Source organism: Natator depressus, chromosome 1 (assembly GCF_965152275.1).
Source record: "Natator depressus isolate rNatDep1 chromosome 1, rNatDep2.hap1, whole genome shotgun sequence".
Taxonomy (NCBI): Eukaryota; Metazoa; Chordata; order Testudines; family Cheloniidae; genus Natator; species Natator depressus.
In genome coordinates, this window is record NC_134234.1 from 22,886,686 (window position 1) to 22,902,649 (window position 15,964).

The 15,964-nt window shown below is 45.9% G+C and overlaps 2 protein-coding genes across 4 annotated transcripts in view; one reads left to right on the forward strand and one right to left on the reverse strand.

Annotated features, from left to right (window-relative positions):
- CCDC81 (coiled-coil domain containing 81) overlaps nucleotides 1-5,332 on the forward strand; it is a 33,630-nt gene extending 28,298 nt beyond the window's left edge. The window contains exon 15 of the mRNA XM_074956263.1: nucleotides 2,390-5,332. Coding sequence (XP_074812364.1) covers nucleotides 2,390-2,531 — 142 coding nt within the window. The 3' untranslated portion in view covers nucleotides 2,532-5,332. The remainder of the gene's footprint in view (nucleotides 1-2,389) is intronic.
- The window catches only part of ME3 (malic enzyme 3), a 182,887-nt gene continuing 171,736 nt past the window's right edge, over nucleotides 4,814-15,964 (reverse strand). For 2 of the 3 annotated variants that reach the window (XM_074956276.1, XM_074956294.1), the window contains exons 10-14: nucleotides 15,607-15,712; nucleotides 14,243-14,385; nucleotides 12,996-13,169; nucleotides 12,028-12,126; nucleotides 4,814-7,808 (exon numbers count right to left, since the gene is read on the reverse strand). In XM_074956276.1, coding sequence (XP_074812377.1) covers nucleotides 7,647-7,808; nucleotides 12,028-12,126; nucleotides 12,996-13,169; nucleotides 14,243-14,385; nucleotides 15,607-15,712 — 684 coding nt within the window. In that variant the 3' untranslated portion in view covers nucleotides 4,814-7,646. Of the gene's footprint in view, nucleotides 7,809-9,097; nucleotides 9,219-12,027; nucleotides 12,127-12,995; nucleotides 13,170-14,242; nucleotides 14,386-15,606; nucleotides 15,713-15,964 lie in introns of those variants that run through there. The other variant, XM_074956286.1, reaches the window with a different exon arrangement.

Here is a 15,964-nt window from a genome sequence, read left to right on the forward strand (position 1 = left end):
TATTTCAAACGGGCAGCCCTGGAAACTCACCGAGGGCTCTGACAATGAAGCTTGGACTTTTCCATCCTGTGCATCATCACCAAGGCTCTGCAGGTCAAATTATGGCCTAAAACAGTGGTCCTATTGGGATCCAGGATAAAACAGTGGTTCTCAACCTTTCCAGACTACTGTACTCCTTTCAGGAGTCTTGATTTGTCTTACCCCAAAGTTACACCTCACTTAAAAACTACTTGCTACAAAATCTGACATAAAAATACAAAAGTGTTACGGCATACTACTAGTGAAAAATAGCTCACTTTCTCATTTTTACCATATAGTCATAAAATAAATCAATTGGAATATAAATATTGTACTTACATTTCAGGGGATTGTATATAGAGCCGTATAACAAGTAATTGCCTGTATGAGATTTTAGTTGTACTGACTTTGCTAGTGCTTTTTATGTAGCCTGTTGTAAAACTAGGCAAATATCTAGATGAGTTGATGTATCCCCGGGAAGACCTCTGTGTACTCCCAGGGGTATGCATACCTCTGGTTGAGAACCACTGGCCTAAAATACCTGTTGTCAGCTTATGCCCTCAATGTTACCTGTGTTAAACCTTTTGTCTTCAGGTTACTCCTTCAGTAACATCTCTCCAAACCTGCTGAAGGTTAAAATCCTAGTGGGATACCTAGGCCCTTTGATATCCATAGGTTCTCTTCCTATCTTCTCACCTGTCTACTCTGGTTTTCCAGAGGTGGGAATCGTTGCTGCATAAAGTGCCAAACAAGGTGGATTTAAAAAGATTTCTGAAAAATGAATAAGTGTAAAGAGGCTAATAAGAGGCATATCTAGGCACTTCAGGTTGTGTTTTAGTGCTCCATTGCCACAGCCCAGGTGGAATGTCTTCATGCCACCTTCTAAAGCACTTAGCATCTCGCAGCCAGTCAGATCTCTGCCATGGCTGGACACTGCTAGCCTTCGAATGCAGTACAGAGAGGGTGATACCTCCTGCTACATGGCTAGTGCATAGAGCAGTGGTTCCCAAACTTTAAGAACCCGCGAACGCTCTCCTAAAAATGAATGTTTCCAGGGATATTTCTCCTTGACCTGAGTATAAATGATAAAAGCAGTGATCTTGGAAATATAAAATTTGTTTTGATGACATGCTTATTACACACTATTTATTATTAGTTATCATGACAGTATTTTTATTACATTATGAAAATGGCAACACTCTTCCAAGATCTCACTTTCATAGCTTGTATCACTTTGAGTATATTTGCCTATACTAAGACAAGGATCCTAGGTTTCATCAAGGAGTATCAGATGTGAAACAGCATGAAGGTATTTAAGAAGCCAACTCAAAGAGTTCCTCATACACAAGCATTCAGGTCTTGAGCAGTCCAGGCAAACAACGCATGTTACAACAAAGCTTAAACTTATTCTTCATAATAATTGTACAAACAATATTAGCTGCCTATTTAATTTTAAAAACAGCAAAAAATATCAACCTCCCTTTCCATTTCTTATAAGGAGTCTTGAAGTTTAAATCTCCTCAGTGTGATAGATATGCTTGCTTTGATCTGCTTAGCTCTTGGAAGTTCAGGGGCTCCAGGCTGCTGGCCCTGTGCTGCCCGGGATCCCTAGGGACAGCTCTGTCCACCATGAGGGAATTTTTTTTATGCGAACCCCCAGGGGTTCACGAACCCCAGTTTGGGAACCACTGGCATTTGTTTACCAGGTCTGTTTTAAGGACTCGCTGACGGGAGCCAGCAATCTTCATTTGACAAAGACCAACAAAAACTAAGTACATTAGGTGTGTTGTTATTTGCCATAGATGATGTATAAATGGCCTTAGAGGTGCCTTTGAGTTAGTGGGTCTCCTGCGGCCACCTCTTGTGGGCCAGAACCACTCTGCTCTGCCTTGTCCGTTGGGAGTCTTGTATCAAAACTGCTGATCAGACACAGCTCACACACAGAGGGGCACCTCTAGGGCACCCTATACATAAGTGAATTGAGTCTAAAGGGCTCTCTAGATTTACCAAAAGGTTGGCTCCAAAGTCCAGCTTAGGCTGGCCTTCCTTTCATGCCACCTTCCAAGCAAACAGGCTTGCAGCAGTCAGCTGTGTACTGCATTGATGCCTTCTGCACTGGCTTACTTCCGTTGAAGGGCCCAGATCCTGCCTTTCTCAGCCCCCATATGAACAGCTGCAAACTTTACCCTCCAACTGTATTGTACAGGAGGGCTCTGTGTGATCCGTGACCCAGACAGAGAACCAGTTGCAACTCTGGCATTAGCAGGTATAATTCCCATTGACTGCAGTGGGGATGACGCTGAATTGGTAAAGCTTATTTCTCTGTTTTCCCTTAGTCAACAACATTTAACACATTTCTCTTTAACTTTAGTGCTGGGGACAAGCTTATGCTACTTGACCAGTGCGAGAGATACCGACGCTGTTTCCAGTGTAAGAGGCGCACGACCAACTGTGGGGAATCCAATGTGTGGTCAGAGTCTAGATACGTTCCAGGATCCCGGCTAATGGTTTAAAGCAAGTTTTCACCCTATTTTTGTTTTCTTCTTGGGGATTTTTTCCCTCTGAATGTGGTGAGCTATGTCTCACAGCTCAATGAAAATTGCTCAAAAGATTGTTGCTTTCGGACTTAGGTTTTTATGAGAATTATGTTGAATTAAACAAAGTTCCAAAGTAGTAATTTCCTTGCTTTGGTACCAGATCTGTAGGTTAGTTGAACGGATGGCAAGATCTGGAGGGGCAGAAAGAAGACAGCGTGGGGGGCAGGAGATTGTTACCCTGTCAAGTTGGCACTGAGTGATCAGCAATTGCTACTTCTCTGATCACCATTTAGTACCCTGTAGGAAAGGAGTTGGTGTCCTCGGTCCAGTATCTAGGGGACAGCTACCACTATTTAACACCCTTCTTAGCAATCTCAGCAAAGAGGAAGAACCGAATCGGCATGGAGACTGACCAAATCTCACACCAAATTGTTGTACCTCCTGATCCGAGGGCAGGCCTTGCTGGTAGGGCAGCTTCCACTGCCACTGCCCATGTCGTCATCTATTTGGCTGTCTAGACAATTTCACTCGCCAGGGTTGTCACATAGACTGGTGCTCTTCAAACCATTCAATTCACCTAAATATCAACTGTTGATGCCAGTTAACATTAATCTCTGCTGTGGAGTCTGATAGCGAGAGGCATTCTGAAAGGAAGTTCTGTTACACAGCCTGCCTGCTATCCCACAAATATTGTGGGTACTAAGTGGAATAAGTATTTCCAGATGAACTGCTTCACCCCTTCGATGTGCTACAGTGCTTGGGTGTGAGGAGCCCTGTGGGCGCTTTGCTGAAATACTAGCTCAAGCAAGCCTTTCAGAAAATCCTAAGCTCCAAGCCTCATTTTGAATACAAGCTCTGCAACTGAGTCCTCTGCTTGTCAGGCACTTGTCCAGCTGGAACTGCTGAATTGGAATCAGACATGTTTAAAGGCTGAGACGCTGAGCCTTAGTGGAGACAGGCCAAGAGCTGAATCACAGCCACGGAGGCAAGTTGAGAAATGTGCTAATTAGGCGAGAGATCAACCAATACTGCCAATTTTCGACAGAACCCAAGAGAATACAAATTGTCCAAACAGTCAGATGCCTGCCCTGACTCGCACTCCAGAGTGCAGCAGTGCTTTCTCTTGCTATTGCTAAAGTCCTTGAGATTTAAAGTCTGATCCTGCAGTATTCCGGCAAAGCTTGTTGAGCTCATCAGGCATTTTGCAAGGGCTATAGCATTGGGGCCTTACTTCTAGCTCTTCTTCCCCTTCCCAAAACTCACCTTTGATAGAGTGCAATAACTGGTCTGTTACTGACAGCTGTAGGCCCCACTACCCAGGACATCACCAGCTACACCTTTCTACTGTCTGCACAAACGGTCCCCGAACATGAGCAGGGACAGAGATTGTTTCTGTACACTGGAACTGTATTATCTTTGAATATTTATACTGCAGTAGTTCCCAACCTTCCTACATAAGACCTCATTGTACTAGATGCCACAGAAATGCTTAGGGAAGATACTGTCCCTACCTCAACTAACCCACTTTAGCAATCTGTGCAATCAGTTAACTAAGGCCTTCAAAAGCCCAGTGAGGTAAATAAGAGAGAGACCCAATGCAGGCCTCCTTTGGGGCAGCAGGGGCTCTTGGACAGCGAATAGCAGTGCTCCATAGCGGGGTAGGACAAGCACTGAAGATTCTCCTATCCAGGTGAAGCTGTAACTAGGCATGTAGGTGGGCAGGGCTGGAGGACTAACAACCTTAAGGTGCCATGGGATACATAATGGTCACAACTGTTCTGGTCGAGACAGGTTCTGAGCCCGTGCTCATCGCCGAGCACTTTCCAATAGTGCATTAACCGCTGTGACTACCCATCTGTCATGTGTTTCTCTCATGCTCTCCACAGGCGGAGAAATGGCTGGCGCGTTCTGTTTTGGAATTTATTTTTCTATACTGTTAGAAGTTGTGAGGCTCATGGCTTGCTGTCTAATTTGAAAGATGGCAGCTCCAACAGCGCAATGCCCCTAATGCACAAGTTCAGTCCTGACTAAGCAAAGAACTTGAACATGTGAGCAGTCCCACTGACATTAATGGGAACCCTCACCTGCTTTGGTGCCCAAGAGAGTAGGTAACACTGCATTCGCTTCCATTTTCAGGTGTAGTCTGAATGCCTGGCTTTCACTGACAAATGTCTAGTATGGCATATGCAATGAATTTGAAATACTCTTCAGAAACCATTTGGCATACGTGGGTTTTAAAAGAAGGGATGATGTTGCACTTTTAAAGTAAGCTTTAATTGATTATACAAATGAAACATACACAGTTCACAAACCTGTCATTGTGTTACAAAAGCACTGCAATCACTTACAGGAGCTGTTTAATGCTCTCTGATAAAATGGCCAGCACATTCAGCTTGTCTGAGGTCTTCATAAAGTAACACTAATTATTACTAAGGCAGTTTACCACAGTTTTACAGACAAAGCAACAATGAAAGAGTTCCATTGGACCTGTACATGGAAAAGCAGAATAATATTGAGATTAACTTGTCATTATAGCACCTGATGACTGGAGGGGAGAATAAAGACAATGAAAAAATCCAGAAGGTATTTTGGGCTGGAAGTGTGCATTGTTTTGGGAGTGCTTTCTTCTCCTGCTGCTTTAGTCACTGACTGAATTCAAAATGTGGTTTATGTTAGCTCATGAGCTGAGTGGGGTGTGAGCATGCCACCTGGGGTGTTCAGAACAAGGTATGCAAATAGCTCGAAGTAAAGGAGAAAAATCATTAGTGATTTCAGTTCAGATACTGACTCTTGTTTAGAGACGGATACAACCTCCACCCTCCATCCAGGTGGGACGCTGAATGTTTTCCTCCAAAATTTGGGGGTGATCAGCTTGGATTCTGGTGCATGCCCATTTTTACGTTACTGGAGCTGAAAGTAAAGCTTTTATTGAGCCGAATACTGACTGAGGAGAACCTAAGGTTAAACCCTGAGAAGCACAATAAATTTCACTGCTTGCTGAAACATGACGTCAGTGGACTCAATGTAGAGGCAGATAGTCTGAATGGCTTAGGCCCTGATCCTGCAAAGACTTACTGTATCCGCTATGAGTAATTGACCCCAACGATATGAGTGTAAGTTAAGTCTGTGTGTAAAGCCTTGCATGACTGGAAGCTTAAAGCACCTAGAAAGCTCTCAATTTTGGCTTTACACGTCAGATGTGTTGCAGGTTTTAATTTTAACTGATATTTTAATTGGGGAAAGAAACTAGAGGTCTTAGCTAATAAGGAAACAAACATTTACATTGCTGAACTGGTTGCAACAGTTCAGAGAAAACTATTTGACTGCTGTGATATCAGTGGGGATGCATCATATGTGATCTAACTGGTTCATCGTCGTTCCACATGTCAGCGTTGCTGACTCTTGATATGGTCATGCTGAATTTAATTATGTGATGAGTCTGTTTTCAGCCAACCATAATCTAAGATTTTGCATCAATTAATAACATTTTAAAATAGATCAGATTCTGTTTTCCCTTTTAGTGTGTTAGTCTGAAAATAAACAGATGTCCATCCCTTTGCATTGGCAGTCAGATTTGATGAGGCAAGACTTGTATGGTTAAAGCCTGTATTTAACCCAGCAGCAGAAATATAAACTTGACTTAGTGTATATGATGCTTTGGGTGCTGTTTCATGTTAAGTAAAAAAACCCTATTACTATTCCCTGAGACCTTTCTTGGCCATATTGGAGCCAGGTAAGGAGAATGTGTTAGGAAAATCAAATATTCTTAAATCTGTGGAGTGTAGGAGCCTGATTGTAGTTATGTAGGTTACCGACATTTGATTATATGAACCAATAGAATAAGGCTTTAAATAAACAGAACAAACTTACACAAGGTAGGTGAAGTAATATTTTATTGGACCAACGTCTATTGGTGAAAGAGACAAGCTTTCGAGCTACATAGAGCCATTCTTCAGGTGTGGGAAAGCAGACTGTCACAGCTAAATACAAAGTGGAACAGATTGTTTAACGTAAGTAGTTAACACATATTTTAAGAGACCATTCAAGGCGAAGTGGCCCCATTAACACCTCTCAGTCATAGGACAAAAAACGAGGAAGAATTTCTGGACAAATGCACCATGAAACCAGTCATATGCCCCATCTTGTATTTAGCTGTGACACTCTGAGTACCTTTTCCAGACCTGAAGAAGACCTCTGTGCAACTCAAAAGCTTGTCTCTTTCACCACAGAAGTTGGTCCAATAAAAGATATTACCTTACCCACGTTGGCTCTCCAATATCCTGGGACCAGCATGGCTACAACAACACTGCAAAGGACAAACTTGGATCTTCAAGTTATCGTCTCTTTAAAAACATCTTCAGGTTGGACTGATACTATTCCCTTTTAGAGGAATTGATAAGGAAAGGATACTCCTCACTAATACATTTAAACTGATTGGTAAGGTCCCAGGATATTAGACACTCAACGTGGAAGGTTTTTGAAAGGCCTTCCTAAACAGCAAACTCCATTGGTTCCAGTGCAGCGACTTCTGATTTCCGCTAGTGTCACTGAAAGGAGACTAGAGTGCCAAAACAGTAGTGATGCTGCAGTGTCTTTGATTGCAATTCTTTCTGATTAATAATAAAAATAAAAAAATCACTGCAGCACTCTGTGTGTCAAAGAAATGAAACTTCAGTGACAGTTTTGGCCTCTACCACCATCTCTTTGCAGAAGAGAGGACCCAAGCCAGCTCCTTCGGAGCTATGGTTCCTGTGTGATTTGCAACTTTACAATTCATTCTTTTGATACAGAAGTGAGACAATTTGTTTAGAAGAGAATACTGTTTATGCAACGTCACAGGAGTGCTTTAAAGGAAGGTGGAAACTGCGGTGCAGGACTTCTTGGGGGGTAAGCCTTTAGACATATATGTCTCTGTCACTGCACATGTTGGCTCTGGCCTTTTCCCTAGTCAGATACTTACAAAGTAAAAAGGCAGCTGCAAGTAAGAAAGTGCTTGTTTCCAGATACAGTAAAATTTTGCAGGCCTGAAGATGCATTTATGGCAATGATGGTAACAACCAGGGAATATTAAGGATCAGAATTTTTAAAAAATTATACATCTTGAATGTGCATGGCTGCTTGTGGCCACCTGTAGTTATCGATAGCAAATGACTCATAATCAGTGCTATAGATGAGGGCTCTGACAAAGGCTTCCTTGTCTTCTGGTTCTGGGTACCAGGAAGCGAGATTATGTTTGTAGGCGTAGTCAACAATCTGCAAAGAAAAACAAAACAAAACAATAATGAATAGCTCAATCCCTGGTGCTCTTTATCCCCAAGACCTGGTCTACACTATGAAGTTCAGCTGACGTAAGCCACCCTCCGTTGACCTAGTTGTGCCTGTATCTACACTTTAATTTGTCTCACACCGATGGGGCCCCCTTACGGAGACACGGTAACCCCACCTCCCCGAGCAGTGTTGAGCCAGGGTTGATGTACTGAGGTCGACACAGTGCAAGTGTAGACACTGCGTTATCTATGTCGACTCGAAGCCAGCAGCTGTCTCACAATGCCTAACACTGACTGCTGTGGTCACAGTTGTGAACTCCACTGCCCAGAGGTCACAGAGACTGGAAGGCCTCACCACCACCTTAAAACCCTGCAAATTTTTGAAATGCCGTTTTCTGATTGTCTGGCTTAGCAAGCACACCTAGCAGCTCTCCACTGTTGTGTGCAACTGCCCAGGTGACCAGGCTGGCTACATGCTCCAGACTTGCTCTGGCCTAAAGTAGATGGGAGATCTTGGGTCTCCTGAGCCTGTGGGGAGAAGAGCCTGTGCAGGCATAGCTATGGACAAACTGTAGAAATGTGGACAGCTATGAGCAGCTTACGCAGAGGATGCAGCAGAGCCATGAGAAAGTGACGGAAATGCAGCAGGCCTATCAGAAGGCCAGGGTGGCCAACAAGTGATCCAATGCCAAGCTGCAGACCCACTGCTTTTCCAAAGAGCTACATGCCATACTTGGTGGAAACCTCACCAGCAGCCCATGGATACCTCTGAGGAGCTTAAGACACAGGCTCATGGCATGCACAGAAATGAGGAGGAGAAGGTGAAGGAGACTGGGGGACATGCAACCAGGGTTCCAGCTATGTCGCGAACCAGGACCTGCTTGAGACTCCACCACAGTCAAGTCAGTGCCAGCAGTTGAGCATCAGTGAGCCCAATGCAGAGGAAGGAACCTTGGGTAAGAGTGTAAATGTATTTCCCAGTACCGTGATGTACCCCAATGTAACAGGCCACAGCTATTGACTTTTCATTAGTTTACTCATCCTAGAAGAGGTAGTGGCACAACAAGGAGAAGTAGAGTTGTTAGTTGCTCTTCATTCCCCTGTAGAGTTAGGCGGGGCAGTGTGGGGTTTGTGGAGCAGTTTGTTTACGTACACAGGGATGTCCCTTGAATCCGCTTGAGAGATCTCAATGAAACGTTCATGCTGGTACCCTGCAATCCTCTCCTGAAGGTTTCTAGGGATGGCAGCCTTATGTCTTCCTCCGTGGCAGAACATTTTCCCACGCCAGTTGGCGATGACTTCGGCAAGCACCGTTGCAGTCAACAGGCTAGCGGCATATGGGCCCGGGCAACTTCAGGACACCAACAGCAGCTGTGCTGTCCATGCCTTTGTTACCCTGAGGAGTGAGATATCAGCTAAAATCACCACCGCCTGTGGAAATTGGTGCCAGTATTCAATGCCACTGCCCTATACTCATATTTTCATGCCATCAAGCAATTCCCTTCTTATTTCTCTTGCCTCTGGTGGGCCATGCTCACATGGCTGGTGCTGTGAATGGTGCCGTGCACAAGCACTACAAAGCAGAAATGACAACAAGGATGTCTTTTTAAAACTTTAGGGGAACAAGGGACGGGAGTTCTGAATCTTAATTTTCGCTTTCTGTTGTGACTATTCTGACAACCTGTGTGTGTGTTAGGGGTAGCTGCTGCTGTTCCCCCTCCATACCCGCAGGATGCCTGAGCCAGATATGGAGAAGAAAGAAGAAGACTCAGGGTGACATGTTCAGCAAGGTCTGGCAATCCAGCGCTGCATCAGACCGTGAACAGAGGGCCTGGAGGGTGAATACTCCAGGCTGTATGGACAAGGAAAGAGTGGACAGGAGAAAGGCCCAGGAATCCCAGCAGGAAAAGGAGAGGGCGATGCACCAGGACATAATGGGGCTTCTCTGGCAGCAAACACAGATGCTGCAGCTTCTTGTGGACCTACAGATCCAACAGCCACTCCCTTTGCTGTCTGTGGAAAACTCCATTAGAGCACCTCCTTACACACAACCCCTTCAGGCATCAGGAGCTGTATCCCTACCTCTGCTACTCCTCACCGGGGGACAGTAAGGCCAATCACAGCTTCACATGCACTGACCTGTGAGAGCCAAGGTTGCTGTATGTGTGTAGCCAAAATGGACATAAATGCATGACAATGGCACCACCTACAGTGGATTTTCTGACTCCAAAATGATTTCCCATTAATCGGTAGCAATCGGATATTGCAAGTTTCCACAGGGCGGTTGCCACTGGTATTTCCACTTCAGTGCAGCTCTCATTGTGGTGTCCCTGTGTTGGAAGGCTGCGGCAAGCATAGAGCCAGGAATGTGGCCTCGCACATCCAAAAGTTCTGCAGCGACTGCTCGTCATCCCAAACTTGCCTTATGATGCGATCCCATCTGTTAGTGCTTGTTTCTTGGGCCCAGAAGTGGCGCTTCACTGTCTGCAGCTGCTCTGTGAATGCCACCAACAGCCTTGCTTTGGTTTTCACCATATGCCATGAAATCTGCCCTCCATGAAATCATCGTGTTCCCTGCTGATTTGGTTCTGCAAATACCGGAGGATCGTGTGTCCTGTGCTTGGAACACTCATGACAATAGTGCAGAACTATGCAGATTCCATGCTTCTGTCAGATGGTGGACAGCAAGGAGGGCCATGTAGGTTCATGGTTTTTTGTTGTTTTTTTTTAAAAAGGCACAGAAGTTATGGGATAAGGATGACATTACAGGATGGAGAAAGATGCATGCTGGGACTTTGTCCCCTTGCTCCCAGTCACCCCGCAGACTCATTTTTGCCCCATCATGCATTGCCAAAACTTCCCAAAAGACAGTGCACTGGATGGTGGCGAGTTGCACCCTGGGATACCTACCCAGGAGGAGGGAGATTTCATTATCTGAGTTACACTAAAATGCTGAAGAGAAGACTAACTGTTCAGGACCAGCCAAGACTTCTGTGTTAGAGGCTGCACCACTAGTCTGTGAAGCAAGATGTGCTGTTGTATGTTTTGCATGGAAAGTGAGTGGTATTTCCTGCTTCACTTTCAAAAATCTAATCCTGATCAGTTGTATACAGCACTTTACAGACTGCCGGATGCTCAAGACACCTCTGGGGGCAACTAAGTATTAACATCCCCATAGTCAGAAAAGGTGAAACTGAGGCATGAGGTAAATTTTCAGAAGTGGTCTCTAAGTTGGGGGTAATATAGACATTAAGGCCAACTTATTCAACCATGGGTGCCTACATGTACACATAAATCCATATTTAATCACTGGCCACGACTCTTCACGGAACATTTGCAGCTCCTGTTAAGGATGATGGAACACGCCCTGGGTGCTCAGCACCTCTGAAAATCAGGCCACTTATTTAGGTGCCCACGTTTAGACACGCAAAGGCTGACCATAAACTCATTGAAATCAATGGAAAGGTTCCAACTTATTTCAGGCATCACTGGATCAGACCCCCAAAGTCTGCAGATGTTGGCCCTGATTTGCAAAGGTGTTGAGCACTCACAGCTCCCATTGACTAAGTGCAGTTGGGGATTATCTACAATTCTGAAAATCCAGCTGTGTGTACCTGAACATGGGCCACTTTTAACATAAGGGTCTCAACCATTTGCCCAAATACAGAAAGAACCACTGGAAAATCTGGGATGAAACTCAGGAGTTTGTGAGTACTATTGCTTTGCTCAAATCACACAAGAAAGCCACACAACTTAGGACAAGAAACATAGAGCATGGAGCTTTAAACCACCTGGGATTCATTTTCTTAGGATTATTAAGACACTCTTCGCCTCAACATCCCGATTCAGTATTTACAATGTCAGTAATTTGGAATGGGCAAGGAGGCTTCACTGATGTGTGCCGGAGGCTAATTTGGAATTAATGTCAGGCACACTGGGAGCCAACTGGGAGTTACACAGTGTGGGGCTACCTGGAATTGTGATTGGCCCGTGGCACTGAATCAGCTCTGATAAACCTGAATGATCTACTCTATCCCGTGGAAATCACGCCCATGTTTCTGGGTCTAATATAGCCAGTGCATTTATGCTGATAGTCATAACCACATCAAAGATGAGAGCAAGAGAAAAATCCTTGCCAACGTTACGAGAGGTAGAGCTTGGCTTATATATAAACAAAAACTTCACAAGAATACTTGAATTCTTACTTTAACAGCGATTTTGAAGGACACCTCTCTGATGGTACTCAGGGGAGGATAGAGTCTCCCTTCAGCAAGATGCTCCTCCGTGACCTCTTCAGCAATAGACTAGAATGAAGAAAAGGCAGGTTATAGGTGATGTTCTCAATCAAGTACAGCATGCGCCCTCTTAAGGCTTTAAACAGGCAGCGCGTAGCTGAGACTTCAGTTGCTACAAGAGTCAGGAGAAGTCCTTGCAATCAAAAGCAAAACCACTCAAAATTCAAACGTGCATTCATTTCATTCTGAGCTTGAAAGCGCAGCCCATTCTGCAAACTCCCCCCCCCCCCCCGTGCGTGACTAGATACCGTTTTTGAAAGAAGTGAGTCCATTTCTGAGAAAAAGTTGGCTATGCCCCCCAAACGTGCTGCTTGGCTGTATGTTATGATATGAAACCAGGCAGTTTTCTAAAAATACAGCCTACAGCAAAGGCTGAGGAAAATGCAAAGTGGCAAAAATGTCTTTGTGAGAGCTGCTGGCGTGGCGGGAACCCTGGCTGCTTGCTTTTCCCTCCACTGACGGGAGCCAGGCATCTCCTGCAGCAGGGGAAAGGCTATGGAATAAATTCAGCTGTTTCCAATATGATCAAAGGCTTTGGGGGATTTTTGGTTTGTTTTGGATTTTTTATTTTTGCCTGTAAGAAAACAAACGCAGGACTCCAGAGGCTATGTCCCCTAGCCCTCCCCTCAGCTCCCTCCATGGAGGGGAACCAAATGCTGGCTCATGCAGAGGACTTCTGTTGGCACAATGGAAGCTCTGGCATCCTGCTGTGTTGGGAATGTCTGCAGCCTTTTGCTGAGGGGGTGAAGTTCTGATGATGCACATTGCCCTGCGCCTGTTCCTAGCCAAGGACTTAACTACACTCCTGGGGTTCAACAAGCCTCACTGAAGCTGCTTTTTTATGTTTTAAAAGCACCAGTTAAATATGGATCTGAAACCTCTGCCGTGGTGAGGAAGATCTCGTTGGAGACATGCCGGACCCCACAGGCAATGACTCCCAGCGCCACTCCGGGGAACACGTAGGCATTATTTCCTTGGCCGGGGAAGAAAGTCTGTCCACTGGCCAGGGTTACTTTAGGGAACGGACTCCCACTTGCAAATATGCCTCGGCCCTGTTGAGAGAGACAGACACACACAGATATTGGAGAGGCAATGTCTACAATTGAGGGGATCCCAGAACCCAGCTCTGGGAGCACAGTGACTGTGGTAGCAAATTCACTGATCATTCAGCAACAGCTCCACCACCGATCTCACCATTATGATCTGACTGCTGATTAAACTGACATACAGTTTGTTTGCCAAGGGGAAAGAGCCATGTAGCATTTAGTTTCTATTTGGCCTGGTAAAATAGACAGACAAAGTCTCATTCTAACCTATTTATCTAGATACATACATGGCTCCTATCAACACAGTGTCCTGTGATGCAGGAAAATATTCCCATTTTACAGAGGGGAAGGAGATGCACAGAGATATTTAGGCCCAGATCCTCAAAGGTATTTAGGCTTAACTTCCACTGAAATCAATGGAAGTTAGGAGTCTAAATACCTTTGAAGATCTGGGCCTAAATGACTTACCCAAGGTCCCCCAGAAAGGTTGAGGTAGACTTGAATCCAGATCTCCTGAGTTCCAGTCCAGTGCCTTACCCACTCTCTTTCCCCTTGCCTGATCCAAATCCCAAAGTTACCTCCCATGAATACCTGAGCTAGGGCCCTCATGCATTTGAGGAGCTCACTGAGGAGCACAGCTCTGATGGGCCAGCCTGAGAAGGGAGTTTGGGGTGGGAGCAGGGCCTCCCTCCTCTCCACCTAATAAAAAGATACAACCCCAGCAAGGTTGTGTAGCTGGGCCCTGGATCGGAGGAGGGTGTCTGCATCAGGAACGCCCCCTTCAACAAATCACCACCATTAACGCTAAAGGTATGTCTCTACTGTGCCAGTGTAGATGCGTCCTACATCAAAGGGGGAAGTTGCCCCCATGGGGTGATCAACTGCAAGAGCCCTGCAGACTGTCATTTTACTAGACATGAGACATACGTCAGTGGGGCTCTGCCAGGAGGTTACATTTATCTATGACCCACCAAAGAGCCCTCTGATCACTGTAGCACACAGAGAGGTTGCTCTGTGTGTTAAGTCTCTTTGGCTGTTCCACTCAGCTGCTGTGTTGGGAGAGACAGTCGCACATTTACCTCTGTTAGGTGATAGCACTGCTCAGCTGTGCACTCTGCTTTACTCGTGGGGTTACTTAGGGCAAATACGATGGGCCTGTCATTGAAAGCCGCCATGTCCTTCAAAATCTTCTCCGTGAACGCACCTGCGATGGCGGCTACACCTAAGAAGTGAACAGTTAATTCCTGATTCACTCTGTGACTTCCAATGGATCGGGCCCATGTTTCCTTAAACCTCAGCTCTTGTTAGTGCTCAGTAAATTGAACTGTGTGACTCCGAGGGAGAAGGCCACCCCTTTCCAGAGACCCCATGAAAGTCAGATTTACAGTGACAAAACCACCTTCAGGATCAGCAAACAGCCCAAATCAAGTGTTTCTCTGGGTTGGCTTTGTGGTGATGCTCAGCACTATCCTTCAGGAGATCTGGCACTGGTAACTGCAACCAGCCTCTTGCTCTGCTGGTCAGCTGGGGATATAGAGGGCCCTACCAAATTCACAGTCATGAAAAATGCATCACGGACCATGAAATCTGGTCTCCCACTGTGAAATCTGGTCTTTTGTATGCTTTTACCCTCTACTATACAGATTTCATGGGGGAGACCAGAGTTGCTCAAATTTGGGGGTTCTGACCCAAAAGGGAGTTGCATGGGGGTTGTGGTATTGCCCTCCTTACTTCTGTGCTGCCCTCAGAGCGGGGTGGCTGGAGAGTGGCGGCTGCGGACTGAGGGCCCAGTTCTGAAGGCAGCAGTGCAGAAGCAAGGGTGGCAATACCATACCATGCCGTCCGTCCTTCTGCGCTGCTGCTGGCGGCGGCTCTGCCTCCAGAGCTGGGCTCCCGGCCAGCAGCCGCCGCTCTCCACCTGCCCCGCTCTGAAGGCAGCGCCGCCCCCAGCAGCAGCGCAGAAGGGTAGCAGTTCTGCAACCCCCCCTACGATAACCTTGCGACCCCGCCACAACTCCTTTTTGGGTCAGAACTCCTGCAATGACACCACCAAAAAATTTCAGATTTAAACAGCTGGAATCATGAAATTTATAATTTTTAAAATCCTGTGACTATGAAATTGATTAAATGGACCGTGAATTTGGTAGGGCCCCAGCGATATACATCCTCAGGCTCTGGGAGCCGCAGAACTCTGCTTAACTCAAGAGTGCCCCCTGTGGCCAATTGAGGGCAGCACCGATTGGCTCCGGAGGGATCCCTATTCAACAGAAGGAGGGAGCTTGTGCTTCATAGCCTCAAGAGACGGGGGCTGTTGGGAAGTAAAGGAAAAAAATGCAGGCAGGGAGGCCTGGGGAGTCGGACTGGACAACAGAGGAGCCCCTGGAAAAAAGAAACCCCCAAGAACTGGACAAATGAGAAGGAGCTCCCGCTTCCGTGACTCTACCTATAATAGCTGTTGGCTTCACCCTTTGCACTACCTCCTCCAGAGTTCTCATCTGGGGGTGGTCTTGGGCAAACATTTCCTTCTCATGGTTCAGGTGACTCCTCCCCTGCAGGGAAAAAAGAACAAACCAGCCTATGGCAGGCGAGAAAAGTCTGGATCGATCATTTGCGAAATCTTGTTTGCAAGATTTCAGTGCTTCACCCTTCTATATTCTGCTATACCGCACTCGTCCCTGTAGTATCTGCACACCTGCCTCTCGTTCATTACGTGACTAACATCCGTCACTTGTGGTTTGTTCTCCCATCCTCTCATGGGGGGAGGATTGTGTGCAGTGGAGTAGTTTGTGTTGGTAAGTTTC